The sequence below is a fragment of the Acipenser ruthenus genome, chromosome 20, assembly GCF_902713425.1.
Source record: "Acipenser ruthenus chromosome 20, fAciRut3.2 maternal haplotype, whole genome shotgun sequence".
Lineage (NCBI taxonomy): Eukaryota > Metazoa > Chordata > Actinopteri > Acipenseriformes > Acipenseridae > Acipenser > Acipenser ruthenus.
Genome location: NC_081208.1, coordinates 3,653,205 through 3,679,354, shown reverse-complemented (window position 1 = coordinate 3,679,354; position 26,150 = coordinate 3,653,205). Strand labels below are relative to the sequence as shown.

The following is a 26,150-nucleotide window of genomic DNA, read 5'->3' as shown; positions in this document are numbered from 1 at the left end:
TATGTATTATTTATATTACTGCAGAGAGTGACTTAAACAAAAGTGACTTTCATCAACATCTGTTCGTTCGGTCTGCTTAACATGTCACTCGCAGAAAGTTTGAAGGTTGAAGCAAATTAGTTTTGGAAATGCTACAGAACCGTTTCACAGCAATAGGGCTCTGTCAAGCAGGACTTCTACAGAAATATGAAATCAATATTTATTTTCTCCTCAGGCTCACAGAGATGGAAATCTTGTACAAAAAAGAGAAGGAGGAAGCAGATCAACTTCTGGAACAGCAGAGACTGGTAAGACAAACTTCTGGTTAATACCCAAGAACTCTGTGGTTAGGGACAGATTTACTGAGTTTTTGCTCCAAGGCACCTATTTATTTTATGCAAGAAATCAAGATTGTTATGTTTCAAATGCAGAAATAAAAAAAGCCTAGGTTCTGTTTTGAAGTGCAAAAATGTTGAAACGTATTAATGGATTAATTCAAAATGATGGCAACGCATAGCCATTATGAAGTGTAGATATGACTGCCATAAACTTTTGATTTAATTCATACCTTAGTTGCAGGGAAGAGTTGTTCATTTATTGTACTTAAATTTAACGTTGCTTCATAATAGTACCCCCTTAATATCATTTTAAAGACTCCTATTTGCACATTTTATTTAACTAAATGGTGCTAGCTTCACTGGAGCAACAGCTCTTTAAATCCAACCTAAAAGCCTTTCTAATGTTTAGGATTAAGCCATTAGTGCACGTACATGTTGTCTCCTATTATCTTGTCGTTTAAATTAGAACCTGTTCACAAGAATCTATCCAACCTCAGACCTACTTCTTAGTTTTAAAAAAAAAAATTTTATTGGGACTTATCCAGTACTTGCACAGATGGCTTTAGTTAATAATACTGTCTTGTTATTTTTGTAATATTAGAAGAAGCAGATGCAATTTTCCTACTGTGTGAATTTTTTTAAAGTTGTAAGCAGGTGTGTTGTTGATGCCTGGACAGTACTGCTTCTTCACTGTGACCCTGCTCCAGGGCTCTTGCACTTTTTTGTATTAGAATGTTCTCAAACTACTTATTGTAAGTGCATGTTTGATACCACTCCTCTTGCATGGAATTCTTCACTGAAATTGTAGGAGGGGAAAAAAATCTGTCCGCATTCTCTGGCCTTGCAGATTATGGTGCAATTTGGCTATAAAACCATTCAAATTCTCTAAGCTGTTTCCATTTTTAGTCCATTTCGTCATTATCTCTTCTGGTGGATAATACTGAACCTTGCTAAGTGGCAGCTAAAGTTTTGTAAATGTGTTACGATGACTGTAAAAATATGCTGTAGATTGAGTGCATACGTGGCTCAGTATTTGGAATCTGCCTTCTATAAATGGTTAGGTCTTTGAAACCAGATTAATTTCTTAACAGCTATATTAAGAAAATGGATCTTTCAATTTGAGTGCAACAGTATACACTGTTTTTAAATGACATCTAAAAAACTGCTGGATTCAATTTTGCATGGGTTTGGTTTTGGTAGCAATCGTTGTGCTATGACAGCATGTTTTTAGTTTTTTTGTGTTTATTTCATTAATAACCTGCATTTAGGTAGAATCCAACTAGAATAACTAAAAGCAACTGAACTGTTCTGCATAGTTCGTTTGGTTGCATAAAATATATTTTTAAAGAGAAACTTGGTAAGGGTTGGAAATACCAGAGTTACATTAATTATTGTATTCTTCCTATTTAGATTCAATTTGAGTTTCAGTTTCAGTCATCACATTCAGATGTTTAAAGCACCCCAGGGACATCAATAGAGCGCTCAGAATAATGTGCAGCTACAGGAGTGTAACTGTTAAATTGTCCCCCTGCAACACATTGTCAGGGTTGGGGTCAATTTCCTGTTTTTGGATTCCAATTCCTTTTTAACATCAATTCCCAATTCTTTCGAAAGGAATACTGCTCGTGGCAATTTTGACCAGTTATGTGCTTGGGCTGATTAAGAGGGAATTGATAATTTATTTTAAAAAGTAATTGGAACAGGAATTGACCTCAACCCTGCACTCAGTGTTGCATTTCGTGCAACAGATATTTCTTCTAACCACTAGGGGCAGAGTGTTTCAGGGGGGCAGGTTAGTAGTTGCTGGTGTACCTGATGTCCTTAGAGCTTCAACATGATTTTAAGAACTCTTGACTCCACTGGTTTGCATAAAACTTCGGTGTTTTAAAAAGTCCCCAGGGTGTACTAAATAAAAACAGAAACTGATTTAAAGGGAAGCGAAACAAGAAGAGACAGAACAGTAAATATCACTGATATTTCATACCAAGTAGCTTTTTAAACTCTGTCTTGTCTTCGTGTTTTTATTTTTAAACTTCAATGCAGTTGGTTATATGAGCAATGCATTGTTTTCTCAAGATCCTTTTGTAGTTTGAGATGGAACAATATTAGAAACAATGTAGTTTAGATGACATTGGTTTAACAAAGATTTATGACAGTGTTATCGGTCTGAAACTGCATGAAGGTAAGCTATGGCTAGCTTACACCTTTTGACTGTGTTTCTAAATGAGCTACGGTATGATGAACTTGCTTTTGATATCATATGACCGCCTGAAGTTGGTCATTACCCACCACTTTATTAGTTTCTAATCACCGCCTTGGATTTCTGCTTCCTCTTCATTTAACATGAGAAACTGCTTTTCCTCTTGAGTAACTTTTACTTTAACAACTATATTAACACTGCTTCTTAACCCAGACACACCTTCCCCCCTGTTCTAAACTGGTTGTAAACAAGCATAGACTGCACGTGTTACTAACATCCGTATAACACTAGAAGAGTCTGAACCACACCACTCTGCCTCATCTCTGCCGTGGACTTCAAATGGGGATTGCAGAAACGGCAACCACATTTTTGCATGTTTTGGTAGCATGCCTGGGATGCAGCTTTAAAAATATCAACAATACAAATAAGTTTAAGAAAGAAGGAACCTTTTACATTTTTCATTATTGATTTGAGATTCATGTATTTAATTTTTCACAAGTGTGCAAAATAGACACCGTTATCCATAAATGTGGTATGAGGTTCTTTTTTTCGATGGACAATTAATTTGAATTCTCGATTTTAAACCAAAAAAAAAATAAAATTGTCCTCCTAACCCATGCTCCATTTATTCGTTCTTATTTTGCATATTTATGATGATTTTCTTCTTTTAAGTTTCCATTTTAATTTTCGTTTTTTTTGTTTTGTTTGGGCACCTTTTTGGTTTGTTTCTTTTTAAAGGACGGAGATTCTGATAGTGGGGATGATTCAGACAGGAGGTCTTGTGAAGAGAGTTGGAGATTGATTACCTCCTTGAGGGAAAAGCTGCCTCCCAGCAAGCTGCAAACCATTGTAAAAAAGTGTGGCCTACCCAGCAGTGGGAAAAAGAGAGAGCCTGTCAGAATGTACCAGATCCCCCAACGAAGACGCATCACCAAGGACTCCAAGTGGGTAACCATCTCAGACCTCAAGATACAGGCAGTGAAAGAGATCTGTTACGAGGTAGCCTTGAACGATTTCCGACACACTCGGCAGGAGATCGAAGCCCTCTCTATTGTCAAAATGAAAGAACTCTGCGCCCTGTATGGAAAGAAAGACCCTAACGAGCGCGACTCCTGGCGCGCAGTGGCGAGGGACGTGTGGGACACTGTAGGTGTGGGAGACGAGCGCATCGAGGACGTGATGACAAATGGGAAAGCCGTCTCCGACGTGGACGACCTCAAGGTGCACATCGACAAGCTGGAGGACATACTGCAGGACGTGAAAAAGCAGAACAACATGAAGGATGAAGAGATCCGTGTTTTAAGGCACAAAATGATCAAAATGGAAAAGGTGTTGCCTTTGATTGGCTCCCAGGAGCACCAGGAGAAACCGTCTGCTGCTAATAATCATAAGAATGTTTGCAAAAACGATTCTCAAGCTCGAACCAACAGAAAGTATTTGAATGAAGATCAGGAGGGTAACAAGGAAGAGCGAGTGTCCCAGCTCATGGGCGATGATCCGTCCTTCAAGCGGGGTCGGATGAGGTGGATGAGACAGGAGCAGGTTCGTCTGAAGAACCTGCAGCAGCAGGAGATCACTAAGCAGCTTCGCAGGCAGAGCGGCCCCCACCGCTTCATCCCACCCGAAGATCGCAAGCCCAGATTTCCCTTCAGGAGCAGTCCCCAACACAGGAACTCCTGGAGCCCTGGAACACACATCATTATAACTGACCAAGAGGTGATAGAGTTGAAAGTTCCCAAGGAAGCAGTGCAGGAAGAGAGTGGAGAGGCAGAAACCAAGAATCCGGAATGTGGACAAAACATCTCCCAACAACATGGGGCTCCCTCCTACGGAAAAACAAAGGGTCAGGATCCAAGTCAAGGCCACAGACACAGCTACAAAAACCAGCAGCAGCCAGGGCGCTGGAGGAGCAACTCTTTCAATAGCAGTCAACAGCAACAGCGTGGGCTGCATCGCCAAGCCTCCAACTCAGCTGAGTCCTTGCAGTCTCCAGAGGAGTGGCAAACGCCCCAGAACCCCACGTTTCACCAGCCACGCTACCACCAGCAGCAGCATCGCCAGCCAAACTACTACAACAGCACTTACAGCGACAACAGCTACGGGAATTTTCAGCACTACAACCAAACCGACAGGCCTAATCATTATAATAATTTCACCGCACCTCCGAGAATGCGAAGACAGTTGTCTGCACCTAATCTCAAAGCAGCCCAGGAAACGACTGTGTAAAATGTCATCAGCTAAACTTGTTTTCAAACATATAAGAAAGAGAACATTCTCAAGAAAACAGGAATTAAAAAAAAGAGACTCCCAACATTGTTTGAATGATCCAGTTATTACATCTGTGACAACTAATCTGTTGCACTTGAGCAGAGCGTGTGGTTGGTTGATCCAAATTGTAATTATATAGTAAGAAAAGCACAATTTATATCTGTTAGAAGTATAGTGTAACTTTCCATCCCTTTCAGTTTAACTACACTGGGCGTATTTGTAACTAGCTATTATGTTCAGACAGGTTCATTTTAAAGGAAACATAGCCTCTAATACCAGTAGCATCCAGACATTCAAATGAAATGTTTATAGACGTGCCTAGAAAAGCTATCCTCATGTGGAACAACCAAATGGAATAATAGCTGTGTTCCTAAATTACATCGTGAAGGGTTGCCATTTACATGCTTGTTTAGTTTCAGGTCTGTTTATATAGCCTGGATACTCAGATTGCCTGACTGTAAGTGATGGAAATGTCAGAGGAAAGTGCTTTAAATTGTATGGGAAGCAGAGAGAGCTTAATTGATCTCCAACGTTACATTAACATAATTCTGCATTTAGCTCCTGCCAGAATAAATACCTCACTATTACAGCCTTTCTTTCTTTCTTTCTTTCTTTCTTTCTTTCTTTCTTAAATCTACAATAACAAAGACAATCTTTCAACCTGCTATTTTTCAGGTCTAAATTTGATTTAGGGGTTGGTTAAATCTCTGAAGTGTGAATTGTCCAAAATCTAATCGGAAATCTGGCTGGGATATGAATATTATATTATATCTTTCGTTGAGAGCATTGCAAAGATATCTCCTGATATTAAAAACCAGACATGCAAACTTATTTTTATTATTAGATTTTATTTATAGAAGTAACAGGTTCAGAATAAAATCTGGAATGGTTCAACGTGTTTCATTCCTATCATGGTATACTACAGCAAATCCCAGCAAGCATTTGTTTTTTCTTTATTGTTTTTCTCACATCGTGGGCAGATTCTGAGAAATTGGCAAGTAGCAAATCCGACAGGATATCTATAAAAAAGATCAGTAACCAGGAAGGGAAGTCCTGTTTCTGGTTGCCATGGTAGCAGGATACAGGTTTTACAGCCTTCAATTTTATATATATAAATATATATAAATAAAACATAAACCCATTATAGAAATGTCTTTAAAAAAAATATATGTACGCTTTTATATGTAATACTGCTTCGTATAATATGAATCCCTTCTGTTTTTGAAATTCTTTTGGAAGAAAATGTCTAAGCCAGTCCTGTTTTTATATTTTAATCCCAAAAGATCAAAGCTTTAAAAAAAAAAGCAGCATGTTTCATTGTAACTCTCTTCAGCACGAAATCATTTTGCCGAAAGACAGCCCTACAATAATAGGTTAAATGGGTTCAGAGTCTTGTACAGGGAAATATATCACAAATGATATCGGAGGCATACGAAGACCAGGATTGGTTATACATTCCCTTATAGTTATCTTCACCTGTAATATAGGTCTGCAGTGTTGAAAGAACCTGGTGAGATTGAAAACGCCCAACAAAATAAAACATGATGATGGATGTTGGTGTTTTTATTAAACTAAGAGTTCAGAAAAGGACGTTGCACTAGCTGCTGTTTCTGAAGATCAACGATCACATGCTCTTTCCAAATGCAGCATGTTTGCAAAGCACAATTCTTTTGAGATTTGTATACATTAGTGCCTTTCAGCCTTCAAGCTTGGAAAATAATTTGCCAATATATCCTCACAACACAGAAACGATAAGTGCCAATTCTGATGCAAGCTGCATGCCCTTTTCCTCTTCTTTCCTTGTCTTTTGTATTACTAAATGTGCCTTTTAGTGTTCTTCTAGTTGTACAATAAACAGCACTAGATTTTAAAATGTAATGGTGCTAACATCTTAACTAAACATGGTAACAACAAAAATAGCTGTCAAAGAAACATATAGACAATGTTAATGGTTCTTTTAAAAAAAAAATATATATATATATATATAATAAATTGAGGAAAAAGGGTATTTGTTGTACCTCTTTTGTTCACTTTTGTACATGTTACCTAAGCCTTCAAATATATTAAACATGATGTGCTTCCATCTGACCTCAACTGCCATGCTTTTGAAAGTAGATTGGTGTATCTGTGGCACATGCTGATGTCAGTAATATTTAGGATTTGACTGTTTTTTCAAGCGAGTCAGAATGCAAACTGTGTTCTGTTCTATCAAGTACCAAGTGAAATAAACTACCAAGTACTGAATGAAAACTTGTGCTCTGGGTTTTTTTTTTTCATACTTCCATTTTCACAGAATCTCTAAATGAACTATTAAGAGCTGTATAATGCTTATTATTTTAAACACTGTCTCCAAAGGATTCCTTTCAGTGCAAAATAAAATCTGATTTGATTTCTACCTTAAAGAGATATATGCTGCAAATTCCACCATTTTGGTCACTTCATTGCACTGCGTGTTAAAATTAAAATCTTTAATAAATAACACCCTATGCTATTTATTCGGAAGATTTATTAAATATGTCCTTGAGCAAAGTATTAAAGAAATTTCTCCTACAGCACAGCAGAGTCTAATAGTTCACTTTCTGTGCTGGTGTTCAAGCCAATGCTTTTTTTTTTTTTTTTTTTTTTTTTTTTTTTATACTCAGAAATGGCCAGTATGTATGAATGTAACCTACCAAATGGATCCCTGCAATACATCACTTTAGGCTGCATTGCATCTCCAATATATGACTGCAGCCTGGCATGGCCTTGAGCTTAAGGTCAGAATGCTAAACGCTTTGGATCTCTCGGGGGTGCCGAGCTGTTCCTTGTGTTGGTTATACCTTGGGGGCGCCGAGCTGTTCCTTGCGTGGGTTATACCTTGTGGGTGCCAAGCTATTCCTTGCAGCAGAAGGATCAAGTGTTCCTTTGGTGATGAATGAAGGAACATTATGAGACAATCTCTATGGAACTAGCAGAAGTACAGAACGTTATTTACACCGGTATGTATTTTGGCACATGCTTGAAGGTAGCACAGTATAGCTGTTATGTGATCATTGTATTAGCCACCGCTGTTTGAAATAGAGATATCATTTTATCTACTCCCCCACAAAATCTGTTTTATGAATAAATATAGTTTGATATTCACAACCGTTCTGGAATATGAAAATTCTTTATTATAGATACCTTTGCATAGCTGCTGAGATATTGAAGCTAAAATAACTTCAAATGTCATTGTATTGGATATGCTAACTGGAAAGTAGATATGACTCTAAACCCTCACATGACATACAACACAAGGTGGTAGATTTATTATTCACATTGAGTCAGATATTCAGTGTCTGGGAGTTTTGACTGGTTTGCTATTGGTACAGTACAATGTCATCGTCTGTTCTTTTTTTCAGTTCAGGCCTGTTAAACTAGACTGGTGGTTCCTATTCACAGGACAAACTCATGAGGTGTTTAAGGCATGATGAATAAAATGACATTTTATCTTTCAGAAAAATCAATTTTTGATAACTGAGCATGGCAAAGCGAGAACGCTGTTACCATCTACAGCACTTTGAATAGCACCCTGAATTACAGATTGGAGTCCCATTCAAGTGGGCTTTTACACTGCATCCTGTGTAGGTCAGACAAAGTAATACTTGGACTCTTATTGAGAGTGCTGCATATGATAATAGCATTTTCATTTGATAAAAATGTAGCCATTTGACAACAGTAAGAAAAGTGTAGAAATTTCAAACTTCGATACAAACATACTTAAATGAAAGCTTGATTTTATTTCTACAGTATATTGCTTATTATTCATGTCAATTAAGAGCAACACAAACTGGAATACCTTCGTTCATTTTAAAAGTTGTTTTCAGGACGGATGCATTTTCAGTTTGAATTATATTTCAAAATATAATAATGGTCTTCATCCAGAAACCATGCTTCAGGCCTTGAGTTGTCATCAATATGAAACGCAAATACCAGCTTCAACAAAGTCACCGAGGGAAATTAAAATACCAAATCAAAATATATTGAATAAGATATTGAAAAAGCTTTCCAAATCCAACTGTTATAACATGTGAAGCCTTGGACCCCTTCAAATAATCAGTGTATAGTTATCTGCACTGTGGGTGAGCACTCCTCCCAGGAAAATGTATTTCAGATAAGTGGATCTTACCAAGTAGGTGTATAAATGGCTTCCATTGATAACAGTAAAGGTGATGACTTGTATTGTACAGCCCATCCTTTTTGAAACGATCGAATTTCCACATTTTGTCTTCTGTTTCAGCACATGTTTCCTGTTACCAACGTCATCTTTGAACTACCACTGTGTAGTATGTTTCCCTTCCCTTCCTGCAAGCTCGTTATATACAAAGTGTTCAAAGACGATCCATTAGGGACACATGTGCTCTCGATGCGGTAGTGATCCATTAGGGACACATGTGCTCTCGATGCGGTAGTGATCCATTAGGGACACATGTGCTCTCGATGCGGTAGTGATCCATTAAGGACACATGTGCTCTTGATGCGGTAGTGTTGGAAAGAGTCTTCATTGCTCTGATTCTACTTGAGCCTTCTGTTTAGATCCAATTACCAGCTACTTGTGTTGCTCCTCCATCTGCATCATTCACAATGGGGGGTCTTACAGCATGGCATTACTTTGTACAGTGAATTGAACTATTTAAATAGCTATAGACGTTCCTTTTCTTCTTCCACCTTTTACTTAAGGATATCTTAAGACCCGTTCAGCTGGTGAGTATCTTCTGAACTAAAGGCATTTGCTGTCCCTTTTCTGAAGTGACGCTGCACTCCCAATTTTTCAGTAACATGCTGTACTATTGGCTAGATTCTCAAAGGCCATTTACTCCAAATTGTCATTTGCAAAAAACAAACAAACAAACAAACAAAAAGTGGTTAACAAACCAGAAAGAAAAAAGCTCACATATTGAATTGAGGGGCTTGTGAGTAGAAGTTCTTTCATATGTGTTTTCAAATTGTATTGTTGTTTTTTTTCACCGCTTCAAACAAAAATAAAGCTGATGGACTTGGAGTAGCTTTGAGAATCTAGGCCTATAAGAAATAAGAGAAGCAGTCTAGCAGTTATCTCTTCCAGCCCAGGTCTTTGTACCAACCATGTTTTCATTGTTTAATTGAGCCATCTTAAACTCCATCCAATTCTGTGTATTATCTGTTAAAACGGGGATGGAATGACCCTCCAGGATTGGAATTCAGACCCCTGATCTAGACATTGTAGTACTGATGGGGCATGGCTTAATCTCAGCACTTGTGATGCTGGTAAATTCAGGGTTTTAACACTTTTCACTTCTATTCAGTATTGTGTACCATTGCAGTTCATTACAAGAACATGAGAGCGTGTTCTGCACACAGGCCTCCAACGTACATCTAGAAGGTTATTTTACCCAAAGCCTCCAGACCCACGTTACTGGGTACAGCTATGGTCAAAAGTTTTGAAGCACCCCATTGAATTAACAGATTTTGCTTCATAAAGTTGACTGAAACCTGCTGAATAATGTTGTGTTAACATATTGAATTACATACTGCTTTGTAGTTTTCCATATACTTAAATCTAACATGAAATACTGTACTACTATTATGGAATATCATTTTATAGTTTCGTTTTGATGACATGATGTTAAACAAAAGATCTAAATTATGTTCATTTTATTTATTTATTTAATTCTGTCTCAATCCTAAAACTCTAGGTGATGCAAAATCTTTGGCCATAGCGGCAGTTGTGATATACAATTCTATTTAACCTGAGGTTACTACCTGAGGAAATCATTTATGCCACTTGGAAAACTCATTATCTTTCGGATTAGATCAGGTCAAACAGGTGGACGTGCTGCAGGGAATGTGAAATGTAGGTCAAGCTGATCCACGTGAGTCTATTTCATGCTCCCCCCTTTTCTGTGGGGGCTCCACAGTCGAAGACTAAGCTGTTTTGACAAAGACAACTCAAAACCTTACATGTGGGTAAGAGAGTGATCCAACCGGCTTTAATTCAATCTGATTAAGTCATGTATGTCTCATCCTTCCTTCAGGCTTTCAGATACTGAATTCACTGCCGAGCGACTCAATAGTCTCAGTGACCGTGCATGGTTATAGACCCTAACACTGGTGTAACCAGGCTGAAGTAAATCAGACAGGAGTCCATGGCCCCAGCAATTGTAAATGTGATTTGGAGACTCTTGAGCTTCACAGCCAAGAAGATGCAACATGAGAGCAGCTCCCAGAAAGTGGGGGCGATGGTACTCTTAAGAATTCACAGGGTGGTAATAAAGTGGAACATAACTTGCTGGCACTAACTGGTGGGCATTAAGGTTCGAAAGGACTTGCAGCGAACACCTACAGGTACTGTAAAAGTGTTAACTGCTTTACATGGACACCATTAGGGAAGGGTCTTTTTCTCCATACAAAAATACTTTGGCATCACTGGGTTACAAACAGGAGAATCATTCTACATCAGCAGGGACTGTTTTTCAAATACAGTCTTGCACAGCAATCCACATGTTTTTTATAATGGCTACAGTATGTAATCATATACATTTTGTTAACTTTTTTTTTTTTAAAGGTCATAATACAGTGTGTTTCCTTTTAACAGTCCCTGTTTTTCCAACAGCGCTGTCTTTCCTCTTCTCTGAAACCCTCCATCTCTTCTTCGTCTGTCTTCTACATGTTTCCACTCTGTCATTGACAGGTGTACGAGAGCAAGCTGCAGGAGCTGCAGAAGCAGGTGGAGACTCGCTCGATAGCTGCTGAGACCACTGAGGAGGAAGAGGAAGAGGAGGAAGGTGGGTTCAACACTATATAGTCATGAAGGCATTCATGCACATCAATGCTTTATATTTAAAGACGCTTTGTATATTAAAGAATCGTCTGTACAAGGTCATAAAATATTTCCTACTAAGCCAACCATGCATACCATGCTTGATTGTTGATATTTGGAGATGGGACTGGTCACACTCTTCTGTATTCTTTAAGACATGACCACTGATGTTGTGCAGCAAAGTCTTCTTACTTAAAAACGTGACGCGTTTCAACACACGTGTGTCTTCATCATGTATACTGTAGCTATACAACAACTGCGCTCTCTCTCTCTCTCTCTCTCTCTCTCTCTCTCTCTCTCTCTCTCTCTCTCTCTCTCTCTCTCTCTCTCTCAATCATTCATATATATATATATATATATATATATATATATATATAATATGATATGAATACTGTCAGTGGTAAAGCATGGTGAAAACCCTCTAAATTTTATCATGCTTATACATATTAAAGGCTTATAAGCATTGAAAATACATGCATGTTTCTGTCCTTTTGACAGTCTTTATATTGCATGTGCTTTAAACTAAGGTTTACTCCTCTGCAGAGCTACTGCATTCTGCATTATGGCATGAAATTATTCTGACACCTGTTTGATGTCTTTGCGCTTGTTTAGTACCCTGGACCCAGCATGAGTTTGAGACGGCGCAGTGGGCATTCCGAAAGTGGAAGTATCACCAGTTCACATCGCTCCGAGACCAGCTGTGGGGCAACGCTGTGTACCTCAAAGAGGCCAATGCCATCAGCGTGGAACTGAAGAAGAGGGTAAGCAGCTATTCCTCCTGTATATTTCTATTGTAAACGGCTTCTCGCAGACCTGTGTGCACCAGGACTGAGAAGAAGAAGAAGAAAGGGTGTTTTATCGATGCGCTCATGCTTGTGCCGCAGGTGCAGTTCCAGTTCGTGCTGCTCACAGACACGCTGTACTCCCCACTGCCCCCCGAGCTGCTCCCCACAGAGGCAGAGAAGGACCGGAACCCTCGCCCCTTCCCCAGGACCGTGGTGGCCGTGGAGGTGCAGGACCTCAAGAACGGAGCCACCCATTACTGGTCCCTGGAGAAACTCAAGTAAGTGCCCAAAGACTTCTGCTGTTTTAAGATGGGAATATGGCCAATGCTTCTGAGTCCCGGCTCAGTAACGTTTTTGATACTTGACATATTGGTATTCAGTAACAGTTTGTGTATGTGCTCTTCAGGCAAAGGCTGGATCAGATGCGTGAGATGTATGACAGAGCTGGTGAAATGGCGTCCTCCATTCATGAAGACAATGACAATGTGCTGACCGGGAACGACCCCTTCTACGACCGCTTCCACTGGTTCAAGCTTGTGGGAAGGTGGGTTGGTTGGCAGGTTTCAATTCGCTTTTCCACCTGCTTCCTTATTGAGGCGCCAAATATTTCAAAGTAATTTCACTTTCTGCCTGTTTTTGTTTTCAAAGCAACTGGAACCATTTTTTGTTGTTACCCCTGTTGTGTGTGTGTGTGTGTGTGTGTGTGTTATACTATTTATTTTTTTTATATATTTTTTTTAATGCAAAATTTACTAATTTACTGTATCCCTCATAAATGACTGCACCCGATAACAACTTTCATGTGTTTGATGTAAATGTACATTTGTTTTTGAAAGCACTTTACTTCAGCTGTTTTTGAGGCATTTTGCTTCACAGGAGAACCCATTTAATATAATTGTGTCCTTTGGCAACTTTTTAAGCTTTGAATTCCCTCTCTGCTAGAGCGTTCTCTATCTGTCACCTCACTCTAGCATGACAATCCTCAGCAGCGAACAGAACCACGAGACGCAAGTTATTACCAAATTGCATGTAATGTTGACCACGGGGACGTTTTTATGAATGCATTAATGCATAATGACGCTGTGTGGGATTTTAAACACCTACAGTACATTAGTGAATCAGGGTTGTGAGAGATCACAAAGGATATTCATGTTCTTTACTGATGCGTCAGCTGAACAAACATCATGGCATTATAACCTGGGAATTCACAGACCTAACACAGTGCTTTCTGGAATGTGAGGCTGTTGATTGTTCTCTTATGGAAACATCAATGACTCTTTGACATGCGTGTTATTCCAGCTGTCATTGTTTGCCAGATAACACATTCCACTGGTTACCTTTTTATTTTGCAATAGATAGTTTTCCGGACTTTTCGCTTTGGCGAATCTGATTTATCCTGCACCACACTTCCGTTTCACGCCTAATACGTGCTGCACAGGGAGTGAATATATAGTGTATTGCCAAGATAAATGAGCAGTCAAGACCCTGTTTGGCATTGCGGATTATCAGTTTGATACATACAAATATACATTGCAGTATATAAACCAAGAAGTACAGCCATGTTTTTCATAGGATCAGCTCAAATAGAGTTTAAAAAAAGCTGAAGCTAAATAAAGTTCCTCTTAGAGAGCAGTCTCTTAAAATATAAATCCACGTGACTCTCTCTCCCTGCATCCTCCTCGAAGGCAGGGGTTTTGTTTCCCGGAGCGTGCTTTGATGTATGGTGGTGCACCTTTGTAACTGTCTTGATTCTTACTCCCCCCCCCTCCCTTGCCCATGACTGCGCTTCAGCTCCCCTATTTTCCACGGCTGTGTGAACGAGCGACTCGCAGACCGCACCCCGTCTCCCACCTTCTCCACGGCCGACTCGGACATCACCGAGTTGGCCGACGAGCAGCAGGACGAAATGGACGACTTTGACGACGAGGCCTTTGTGGACGACACGGGCTCGGACGCGGGGACTGAAGAGGGATCAGACATCTTCAGTGATGGCCAGGACCCGTTTTACGACCGGTCTCCCTGGTTCATTTTAGTGGGAAGGTTGGTGAGGTCCAATCAGGGGGGGGTTGATGCAGAAAGGGGCTAGCTCTTTCCTACCACGCAGATTACATGGTCTACGGCATCTGGCTTGTCTGCATGCATGTGATGGTTAATATTTCTATTTGCATTGGTGTCATCATCACAGGTGATCAATCTTTTAAATACGGATGCATCTCTATACAGTATATCAAATGTTTTCGGTCACAGTTGGTGTGGGTGCTTAGACTAGAGCAGTTTCTTCATTTCATGGTCAAAAGCGACTGGGTTGAGGAGCCTCGACAACAACGCTTCAAGGCTGTTGTGACCTATACTAACTTAACCTGTTATAGTGTGGGTGAAAATCCTTTTAAAATTGGATTTTATTGTAAGTTTAAAAAAAAAAAAAAAAGTACATGTAAAATGTGTACCAGGAAGCTCGCCTGTGAACAAAATAACCCAAACGATTATTTCTAATACATATGAACCTACAACACATGCAGAATTGTTTAGTACCTGGAGCCTCTGCCTTGCAATAAGCCTCATGTATAACTAGATCCCAATTATCAAAAGTTACAAGTACAGCTTTACAAAATTGTGGAGCACAAATCATGTATTTACGGTAATTGTTTGACCTTATGGTGTAGAAAATTAAATCCACAGTGAAAGTTCTTGTGAATTACATGCTTGGCATATAACTGGCAGAATTTCTTCATTCATTGCAATAATGTACAGTATATAAAAGTGAGATATGATCTGCTGTAAGAATATTCTTAGTTCTGCTGGTGGATAACCCTAAAAAAAAAAAAAAACATTATTCATCTAAACACAAGCTTTATTTGTCATTTGATACATTCTAAATTAATATTTTTTCACAGAAAAAAAAATGAAATCCTTCATTTTGGCTACAAACTGCTGCGTCCTATTTTGAGGACTGTCAAGTGTGCCAGTAATCAGATCAGTGAAATTTCACGCCTGCTCCGAAGCTCAACATATAGAAAATGGAGCCACTTTATCATCACTGTGGGGAGGAAAACACCAAGAAATTGATCTTTTTAGGCTTGAGTTTGTTATTTTATATTGAGGTGTCATAAAAGCATCTGAAGGGCTGTATTTGCAGAATTAAGTTACATTCAGACTTAACAAAACTAGGGCAAGTTAGCATAACAATAAAGTTAAAGAGAAAATGTAAATAACTGGTAGATGCCGGATAAAAATGCTGCAAAAAATCACAACGTAGCCTGCCCTCGAATGAGGACAATGATATTTAATGGGTAATTTGAAACAGCCGTCTCAAACATGCAGACATACGCGCATTACACTAAACGAAGCGGTGTAACTGAGAAGCTTCCTCCCAGACCTTGTGACCCTCGTGTGAATTGGGTTTCTGTCACCCTGCTTTGTCATTGTAAAGATATGGATTTATATCTGCAGGCTAGTTAAGGTAGTGGAAAGAGCTCGTCCCTTCAGCCATCTTACTCCTAAGGCATGCTGTGGCTCCTTTTTTATTTCTTTTTTTTTTTTTCTTTGTATATTTGATTTTATCAATGTGGATAAAATGAAACAAAAAAACTGGAATTTGATGTAACAGTCATCTGTTATTTGTGTTGTAACACAGCATTTGTCATTATTATCTGTTTAGTTTTTTTATTATTTATTTTGCTTGTGAACATGCCATTTTTACCTCACCAATCTTACCGCTAATATTGTTTAGACCCTCTTCAGTCTGTTTTGTTTTAAGCGAAGCACAAAACCAAAAGCACAGTTAAAGCAAATCACGCCTGAACGTTTCTGACGGAAGGGAAGCAGCGTCATTGTGGCTTCGTTAAATTGGCAGGATATTTAAAGTACGTGAAGGGCCGTGGCATTTCTATTTAAATGGAGACTTGGCGCAGTGAGAGTACAGCTGTCAGTAGCTGAATAGTCATTGTGTTCTTCACGTGCCTTTCACTGGGTGACACAGACTAAAAGAACCTGCTGGACATAATGAAACCTTTATTCCTGCTTTGTCAATATGCTAGTTATATATTTTCATACTGACATCAACTGAGAATCGGTTTTATTTTATTTTTTTGTTGCAGTGTGGTCAGCAGTAGTTTTTCTTTATGCCATTCTAGTGCTACTCCTATTATTTAGTTGTGCTTATTAGCTTCAAGCAGACTGAAAAGGCTCAATTATCCATTTTTTTTTAACATTGTATATGTTTTAATTTGCTGTGTATTTTTTTTTTGTGCAGTTAACATTTTTTTCTGGTCCTTTTAACATTTGAGTATTTTATTTCAGCATTTATGTTACCTGTTTTATTTTGGTTTTTTAATATAAATTCCCAGCACATTTTATTTGAAGCAACCTAAAGATATATATTTTTTTCATTTGCAGTTTCAGATCTGTCCTTATTTTGGTTCACACAAACTACAGACTCCTGACCAATACAGAAATCATAGTTTTTAAGGATTATTCTTTTTTTTTTTTCTTAAAAGGTCAATACCATCTATGCCTCATGTGATAACCTTTTGCCTTACCATAGCTCAAACTAAAGTGTACCCATTGCCAGGTACTGTAGCACAGTTTAAAACAAACTGACAAGCCTGATATATTACAGCCATTATTATAAGAACAGGCTCCAGAAATACTGTACAATCAATACTCATGACCTCACTGAGCAAACGCTATTGTAAAAGTCATTTGTAGTGTGGATGACGGACGAATCCGTGTTTTATTCTGCTATTCCCCTGGAGCCAGACTGTTACATAGACAATGTGACACCTGACCTTTACAAAGACCCCTGAGCTCACAACAGCATTGTGGACTCTGGGTTATAAAGTTGTATTGCAGTACCTGTCACTGAACTATGGTATACTGTGCAGTTAGCAATTCAGCAATTAAGGCTATAGCCCCCCAAAAAACTGAAAGGTTTCATATTAAAATGCTTTATAAATATTAAAATGCTTTATACATTTCAAACCTGGTGCAGTGAATGCAGTAGAAGCAGCTTCTCAAGTGCACGCATCAGGAGCACACTGGATAGGTATTTCCTCTCCCACACTGACTGACAGGTGTGATACCCTCTCTGTCTCCGTTCTGCAGAGCCTTTGTGTATCTCAGTAACCTCCTGTACCCAGTGCCCCTCGTCCACAGAGTGGCTATTGTGAGTGAGAAAGGGGAGGTTCGAGGATTCCTGCGTGTCGGGGTCCAAGCCATTGCAGGTAAGAGTGGCTGACCATGAATGGGTAGGGACAGGAGCTCTGTCACTATACTGCCAGTGAACTCGATACCTTCAGACTCATATTTATAATCATCAGTTCCATTGCATGTACAGTGCTTCTGAGTAGCACTTGGCAAGAGCCTAGACTCCCTGGATATTTGGACATCTACTGTATATGCTTGGAACTTGATCAGTCTGGATTGTGTTCTTCCCATGAGGAAACAAGATTTAAAAAGACTGTGAGAAGAGCCTAGACTCCCTGGATATTTGGACGTCTAAGATTTAAAAGGACTGTGAGAGCTGCAGCTGTTATTCACGTGGTAGTGGGGTACAATTTTAAGAGTTTTCAAGCTAAGAGTTAAACAAATGCAGAATAATAATTCCAGATTGTAGTGCGACACAAGTTAATAAGCAGGTGACAGTGAGAAGGTTCTGCACAGTCACAAGTTTTCATATATATAGGTTGATAAGAAGAAAAAATACTAAAAAAAATTAAATTATCAACCTTCATTTTTGTACACTGCAGTTCAACCTTCTCTGAATATATATATATATATATATATATATATATATATATATATATATATATATATATATATATATATATATAGTGATGCACAATGAAAACACAACAGTCTAAGTTTTACATCAATAGCTCATTGGACACATACATAATATTATTTACATTTTAAATAGTGAGCAGATAAGTTTGTTGATTGTTTGAGAAGTATTGTTCCTTGGGACAACAAAATACTGAGCTCAAGTCATGCGATTTCATAAAAACATCAGTGTTTGGTATGAGTTGAGTTAAAATTGTCAAAATGAGTTGATTAAGAATTTGTATAAATAGCCATTAACACAAGAACAGCGAAAAATACGCTTCCAGGATTGTGTGAGTGCTCAGGGATACTAACTTAGTAATGTTTTCATTTTGACAGTGTGTCACGTTTCATACTGAAGACGTATGATTCTTTGATCTGTGTTTTTGTTCACATTTTCTGTGATTTTGTTTGATATCTATGTTTAAAATATTTGATTAAATCCATTAGACCTGAGTGTTTCTTTAGTGCTTCAGTATATATATATATATATATAAATGATACCCATGTAATCTCTAAAGCATATCCAAGAACATTTTAGATGATATAAAGAGCAAAAAAAACGAATCAAAAGAGTAAATCCCGTCCTTTTCCTTCAGCTGACGAAGAGGCTCCAGACTATGGTTCAGGAATACGACAGTCGGGAACTGCAAAAATTTCTTTTGATGATGAATACTTCCAAACTGTAAGTAACTGTCAATAGGTTGTGTTTGAACTAGGCTCTATTACCTGCAGAGCATAGCTTCTGTTGCAGTCTCTTTATACACCCCGAGTCTCAGAGGCTTAAGATCAATGCAAACAGGATTTTGCCACTAGCAATCTGGCTTCCTTTTTCTGCAGAAGCCCCGCTGGTTTAGGGCTAAAGTTAGAGGTTTTGACAGATTTTTAAAAAAAAAAAATTTTTATTGCACCTGGAGCATTCAATGAGAGAGAAATAATTCTGGGTTTCATACATTTTAGATTCAGCACTTCTAGCAAATTTCTCCTGTTGACTGTTAAAATACCATAGGACAATATTCCATTTCTTTTAATATTCCATTTAAGTGTACGTTAACCTTTTTGTCCTTCCTTCTGTATCAGAGTGACTTCTCCTCTGTGGCACTGACCCAGTCAGGGCTATCCCTTGAGGAGCTGAGATATGTGGAAGGGCAGGGTCAGAGTTCAGAGGTCGTAACCCCTTCAGAAGAGCACAACAGGATAAATGAACTGGGTGAGGATTACATACCAAAGATACTAGAAATGAATAGCATGCTGTCAATGATACCCTATTACCACTTATGTTATAAGCACTCTGCTTGAAAAAGGAGGTTTGTTCTTTCTGTATCGCTATAAACATTTCTGTAAAGCCCTTTATTAGTAAGCAGTATAGCCCAACACAGATCTCTAAATCCCTTTAGTAGTTGACAGGTATGTCATCCATATATAAGGCTGACTTCTATCAGTATGCATTTTTTTGTTTTATGAAAGTCACAATGATTCAAGTATATTGAGGTCCATGACATGAGGACTACCTATTTGAACTTATGGGACAGAGGCAGTTCACCATTTGGCTCTTATTGCACTTCCTCGTGTACTAATATCAGCTTTAAGGGTATTTAAATAGAGGAGATAGAGCCAGCAGGTCTGTGGCTACATGAAACTGAATGAAGGTCTTGCTTGCACATGTTTAACCAGCTCCGCTCTGCTTCTCCTAGATCTGAAGGGTAACATGAGGGACACCAAGCTGTCCATTGAAGGTCTGACGGAGGAGCTGGCGAACCAGCTGGTGGTCGGAAGCATCTTCACCTTCCGAGTGACCGTCCTGCAGGCCATCGGGATTCTCCCGGAGTACGCAGACATCTTCTGCCAGTTCAAGTGAGTGATAGACAGCAGCAGCAGCAGCAGCAGTAGCAGCAGAACAACTAAACTGCAGCACATGTCATTAAAAGGATATATTTCAAGTTAAGCAGCACTTGAATACAGTGTTCCAGGTGTATTGGCATTGTTGTGCAAATACACGCTGACCCTTTTAGACTTCCCTGTAAACTGTGCAGAATTTGTTTATCTGTGTCATGCTGTGGGTTGACAGGTGAAATCAGGCTGGCTGTCAGTCATGCTCTGTCTCTTACCTCAGCTGGTGTCACTGTGCTGTCACTGATACTTCGTGTTTGACAGACTGTCTGTCTGACACCCCAGTGTTGGGAACAGGGAGCCGTGCGCTCCCGGGTTCAAACCTAGCCTTGTTTTATTTAAGAATACATTGCAGGTATATATTTTAATCAAACTACAGCATATAAATGACCAATTCAGCATGTTCAGAAGTGTGATACTGCAGCTTCAACGAAGACATTGTTGTACAGAAATTGTTACTGTAGATTTTAGGATAGCACGGGCATGAGGCTTAGCTCATTATTAGGTTATAAGTCACTGGGGCAAGTACAGTACGTGCAACCTGAAAAAAGGGAACGTGTTGCATGACAAAATGGTTACTCACTGTGAATGTTGAATTCCAGCTTCCTGCACCGTCACGATGAAGCGTTTTCCACTGAACCTTTAAAAAACACTGGGCGAGGGGCTCCTCTGGGGTTCTTCCATGTGCAGAACGTGAGTGCTTTTCCAGTTCACATGGGAAGATAGGAAGGGGTGATCCTCGACGTGAAGCAGTAGCTCTAAGCATATCAGAACCTGACTGTGTACTGCTGTGTCAAACACTTTTCAATAGCTGTTCCAAATCCATTGTGTTAATGGTAATAGAATTCTAATTACTGTAATTATTAATAATAATAATATTTGGCAGACGCCTTTTATGCAAGGCGACCTAACAGGCGTTGCAATGCAAGCTTAATATTTAATACAGTATAGTTTACAGTAAATGCAAATACTACTCAAATACAATATGAACCAGGATGCAGCAAGTTACAGTGACGTAATAGTAGTGCAAGGATAGTGCATTAGCTGAGGATCCAGTAACGCGGTGCACAGGTCAGGGAAGTCCAGTGCCTAGTCAGAGGGGCAGATCAAGAGATGTATGGTTCTGCTTGGATGCTTTTTTTTCAGTGATAATAACAGCAGTTAAAACCTTGACTTTCAGGTTGCTGTTGAGGTGACGGAGTCTTTCATTGAGTATATAAAGACCAAGCCCATTGTGTTTGAGGTGTTTGGACACTACCAGCAGCATCCTCTACATCTGCAGGGGCTGGACAGGTAACTCTCTTTTTTTAATTTGATTTATTTTATTTTTGAAGTAGGAGTGTGTAAAGCTGGATGCTGCTTTTTGTCTAAATAAATAGCATCTTCACGAACCCCCCTCAGCGATTTAGGTTGCATCCACTGTGGCCTTTTTAAAGCAAAAATAAATAAATAATCGACTGACTGCAACATTGATTTTTCTAATCCATTGTACGCATACTCATTTTTTAGCGGTTTGTCTTACAGCCTTCTACAACCCTCTCGCAAATCTTTCCCTCCACCCATGCCGCTGTCTAAACCAGGTAAGAATCCTTTGTAACATTGTTGTTTCTGATTCCAGCGATTTCCTTGTTCCTTGACTGAGTTCCATTGATTTCTGTACCTGCCCCCAGTGTTACCCAGGTGCCTGGGTAGCAGGGCTGAGGCGGCCCAGGGGGTTCATTATATTCTCCAATTTGAATTGTTTATTCCACACCAGAGAATTAACAAAGATGGGGAATGACAGTCTGTTCTAGTTTTTCTTGAAAGAGCTTGTTTTATTGATCACCAATTTGTTGTTTGCAGTGTGGCAGCTCATTTTGCATGTGATATCTTATCTTTATTTTTCTTTCTTCCCCTCTCTCCGGTTTTCATGTTTGAATCTTTTTCCCAATTTCCGATCCGCTCCCTATCGCTGTTCCATCGTCACACCCTCACCTCCCCCTTCTCCCTTAATTTCATTTCAGACCATGCCAGAAAGATTGAGTTGATTAAATACCTTGTGTCCGGTTATGTAAGCGGGCAGGTGCTGGACACTGTATCAGAAAACGCCAATGCTCTAGCCTCTACCGCGGTCGCTAGTTTCGAAGACAGGGCTGATCAGCTCTCAAAGTTTCCATTCCTGCCTGTTATGCATTGTCTGGTTCTCACAGTACCCAAACACGATGGTTTGTAACCTAGTCACACCCATGGCAAACTAATAAATGGTGTAGTGCTGTATTGTGTGCCTGTGTGTGTGCTGCAGGGCTGTTTTCCTCTCATATAATAAAGGCTCAGATTAGGTTTAGCTGAGCGTTTCTCTTATTCCCAGTTGTCTTTGTTCCCCTGTGATAATTTTTCATTGTTACCAGCTAAATAAATATTAATACATTCTGGTTGAAGAATTGTAAACTCGATTTTCTGTGTAATAGGTGTGTATGGAAGTATAGCTTAAGGCAAAAATGGGATATTGATAAGAGAATTTTCACTTTATTATGTTTCTAAATTACAGTTTGTTCAGCTGGTTGCTAACACAGGTTAGCTCACAACAAAAATAGGACGTGATATATTTTGAAACCTAAAATATCAGGAGAAAAAAAAACTAATCTCCTTTTTTTTTTTTTTATCATGAAGTAGTAAACTTTGGAGGTAGATCAATTTTTAGGGACCGGACCTCATCTAGACACATTAGTACCACTATTGATTTTCTCTGTGTCTGTGACGAGATCTAGCAGAATAAACGTAGAATTCCTGTTGCGTTGCTACTATCATAGTACCTTCAGTTTTTAGTTGTGTGTTTTATTTATATATATCAATAATGTATATGTAAATTAAAAATTTGCCATGGTCTAATGGAATTTTTCATTCCATTAATCTCCTGTTTTTTTTTAGCTTTTTTTCCCTTCTGTTTGTTTTTGTCACCGGTGTCTGTGTGTGTGAGTTTTTGGTTCTTCGAATTTCACCTATTAGTACCACCACAGGGATGGACATAAGTCTCCCATTGCATAGCAGCTTGATCCATCCCTGATTTTACTATGAGTTTAATAAGACACACCTATACACTGTGGCTAATCAAGCTCATAGTAAAACCTGGAATGGACGATACTGCTGTGCAACAGGATTCGTATTTCCATCCTCTCACCATTAGATGTACTAAATGGGAATTGGTAGGCAAGAAAATGAATTATTTAGATTTCCATTTTTGTAAGATGTGTGTTTTTCCCATATATACTGTATATACATGTAATGTTTTAATATTACAATTGTCTTTTCTAATACCGTAAATATGGGGGCAGATAAATTGCACCGTTGAAAAAGGTGAACATGTTTAATAATGTAGAAATGTATTTTGTTCAACTTCTTTGCAGTTCCAGCTACTAAACTAAACGCCATAAGCAAGCCCAATCTGGGACAATGTGTCAGCAAGTATGACCTACTGGTCTGGTTTGAGATCAGTGAACTGGAACCCACTGGGGAGTAAGTGGAGTCCTTTTATTATGCAAAATATAGAACAGTATATTAAACACCATTTAAAGTTGACCCATACAGTTGAGAAATATTCTATTATTGTGCATGAGTGTGGCTGGGACACTGCGTTGTTGTTAACCTTTAAATAAAATAGGATTTCTATTTGGGGCACAGTGCCACTGTGTGGTCAAATACAGTAAAAGCAAGTTATAATAATTATATTTTGTAAGTGCCATTTTCTGCACACTCCTTTGTGCCAACAGAAGTTGGATAATTAAAGGAGACAAAATCAACCTGCTGAAATGAAAATGTGAATAACAATTGCAATCCAATGTGTGCAAACCCTACTTTATTATTGCTGAACATTTTAGACTGCATTTTACATTGGTACAATTTAAGACCATACGTAATTGCATTCTGATGGCCTGCTGCATAAGGTATTCACACTCTTGGCCACATTGGAAAGGATGCACCTCTAATGGATCCAATTGGTTCTCCTGCCAGCCCTTGTTGGCTGGATGCAGGTGTTTCAGTGCCATCTCTTCTCAGATTACCAGCGTTTCATTTACATTACTCTGCACCACTGACAAAGACTATAACTTTATACTTCTAAAGTTAGGATGCCAGTTATTTTTATTTATTTGGATGACTTTTGAGCTAATGATAGGTACTGTATTGGCAGCCCTGCATTGTAAAGTCATCCATCCTGCCCTTGAAGCAGTGCCTTTTGGACGAGAAGGCAGTTCATTCCCTTCCTTGGCCCAGCTAGACGACTGCCAGCCAATCAGATTCTAAGCTCTTTTAAATTTGTGGTTTTAAACCGTGGGAGGCAGTTTGCTTTAGAAAGTTAATGGAGATCATTGGGATTCTGTTGCATGGCTTCCCAGATCTTTCGATCCCGAGTTGGCATCAAACCCGTTTGCTTTTGGAAAGTTTCGTATTACACACCCAGAGCCACACTGGCACATTTATATGGGGTGCAATGTGCACCCTTTTATATTCACTGCCTCTTTTATAAGAAATCAGACAGCATTCATTTTATACATATGTGACAAAAAGTAAAAGTGTTCATTGTACAACAAACCAACCCTTTTAAGGTAGTGATTTTATACAGTATTGTATCCTACTGGTACTGGTCCAGCTGTGTCCTTTTCTAACTCCGGTTGAGACCCTGACTGATTCCTATTCTGTTTCTGCAGGTATATCCCTGCAGTCGTGGATCACACGGGAGGCCTCCCCTGTCACGGCACTTACCTGCTTCATCAGGTATGACTATTTTAAAGACGTTTTTAAAGCATTTGAGCAAAGAGCTGCTGAAATGTTTTTTTTTTAAATTAATATTCTTATTACCTGTAGCAAAAGGGCTTCTTTTTTCAGGGTTGTATCTCTAAGTCTCTCATTGGAAAAGTGTGCACGAAGCATGAAATTCTTCAGAGAGACTGATGTGTTTTTTTTAATGCATTTCAGCAATCAGCAGCTGTAGATTTTCTTTATATAGTAGAGCAGGGAGATTATGTTCCAAGCTTGCATCTCTCATTGGAAACATTGGAAATGAAGAATGACATCATCTGAGAGACTGACTGTTTTAAAATGTGCACATTTACATGCATTTGTTTGAGTGGTGCAATTTTGTATAAACTGTACATTACAGTATTGGAGAGAGAGAATGCTGTATTCTTTTTGTGAATTCCTATCCGTTGTGTAATAATGGTGCCATCGATTTGAATACCTGACTTGAAAGTGAGGATTGCAATCCCTTGTGTTCCTCAGGGTATTCAGCGCAGAATCACAGTCACCATCATCCACGAGAAAGGCAGTGAGCTGCACTGGAAGGATGTGCGAGAGCTGGTTGTAGGTGAGTGCTGAAGCTCCTCTACAACCTTTATTAGCATCTAGAACACTAAAATGAAAATAGGTAAATACAGAGAGACAATTGATCGTCATAAAAATATATTGTAATAAACAGTGCAGACTGTAGTAGAGTCAAAGAGTTAAAAAAATAAATAAATAAAAATACAGAGGAGAATAAGTGCATCTTTAGGGTTCATTCGACTTTATGAAGCAAAACTAGTTATTTCTGTCAGGTGATGGTATATTTTTTGCCATAGTTTCAGATTAAAGCTAAGCACTTGTACAGTATTTCAAGTATATTTTAAATTTGGTGAAAATTCTGACCAACAGAAGCCGTGTTCTGTAACAAAGATTCAATGCTGTTTATCATCTTTGGCATTTCTTATTTTCTCATGGAATTCGTGTTTATTATTTTATTTTCATTATTAAAAGGTCGCATCAGAAATAAACCGACGGTTGATGACACTGCTGCAGATGCTGTTTTGTCTCTGAATATAATCTCAGCAAAGAACATCAAGTCTTCACACAATTCCAACAGGTACGTGTGAGGGGACTTAAAGCAGGATTTGAAAACTACTTCTCCATTACTACGGAAATCAGTCAAAGCAATGAAGTAATCCAAGTTTAATGTACGTTTTTACACCTTGTTAGAAAGAGGCCTGAAGGATAAGGTTTTTAATGCTTCAGATTGGGACTGATCTTTAATTTATTTTTTTTTT

General features: G+C 38.8%; 1 protein-coding gene across 19 annotated transcripts in view; it reads left to right on the top strand.

The window, feature by feature from the left end:
• LOC117425531 (kinesin-like protein KIF1B) overlaps positions 1–26,150 on the top strand; it is an 85,164-nt gene that overhangs the window by 45,355 nt on the left and 13,659 nt on the right. For 7 of the 19 annotated variants that reach the window (XM_058993171.1, XM_058993174.1, XM_058993175.1 and 4 more), the window contains 18 exons: positions 215–287; positions 11,474–11,567; positions 12,215–12,363; positions 12,487–12,665; positions 12,794–12,931; positions 14,179–14,427; positions 17,491–17,609; positions 18,807–18,892; positions 19,288–19,417; positions 19,902–20,061; positions 20,700–20,790; positions 21,278–21,390; positions 21,622–21,677; positions 22,101–22,301; positions 23,481–23,589; positions 24,780–24,846; positions 25,351–25,435; positions 25,864–25,969. In XM_058993171.1, the coding sequence (XP_058849154.1) occupies positions 215–287; positions 11,474–11,567; positions 12,215–12,363; positions 12,487–12,665; positions 12,794–12,931; positions 14,179–14,427; positions 17,491–17,609; positions 18,807–18,892; positions 19,288–19,417; positions 19,902–20,061; positions 20,700–20,790; positions 21,278–21,390; positions 21,622–21,677; positions 22,101–22,301; positions 23,481–23,589; positions 24,780–24,846; positions 25,351–25,435; positions 25,864–25,969 (2,205 nt within the window). Of the gene's footprint in view, positions 1–214; positions 288–3,255; positions 7,036–11,473; positions 11,568–12,214; positions 12,364–12,486; positions 12,666–12,793; positions 12,932–14,178; positions 14,428–17,490; positions 17,610–18,806; positions 18,893–19,287; positions 19,418–19,901; positions 20,062–20,699; positions 20,791–21,277; positions 21,391–21,621; positions 21,678–22,100; positions 22,302–23,480; positions 23,590–24,779; positions 24,847–25,350; positions 25,436–25,863; positions 25,970–26,150 lie in introns of those variants that run through there. The other 12 variants (XM_058993179.1, XM_058993178.1, XM_058993181.1 and 9 more) reach the window with 4 other exon arrangements.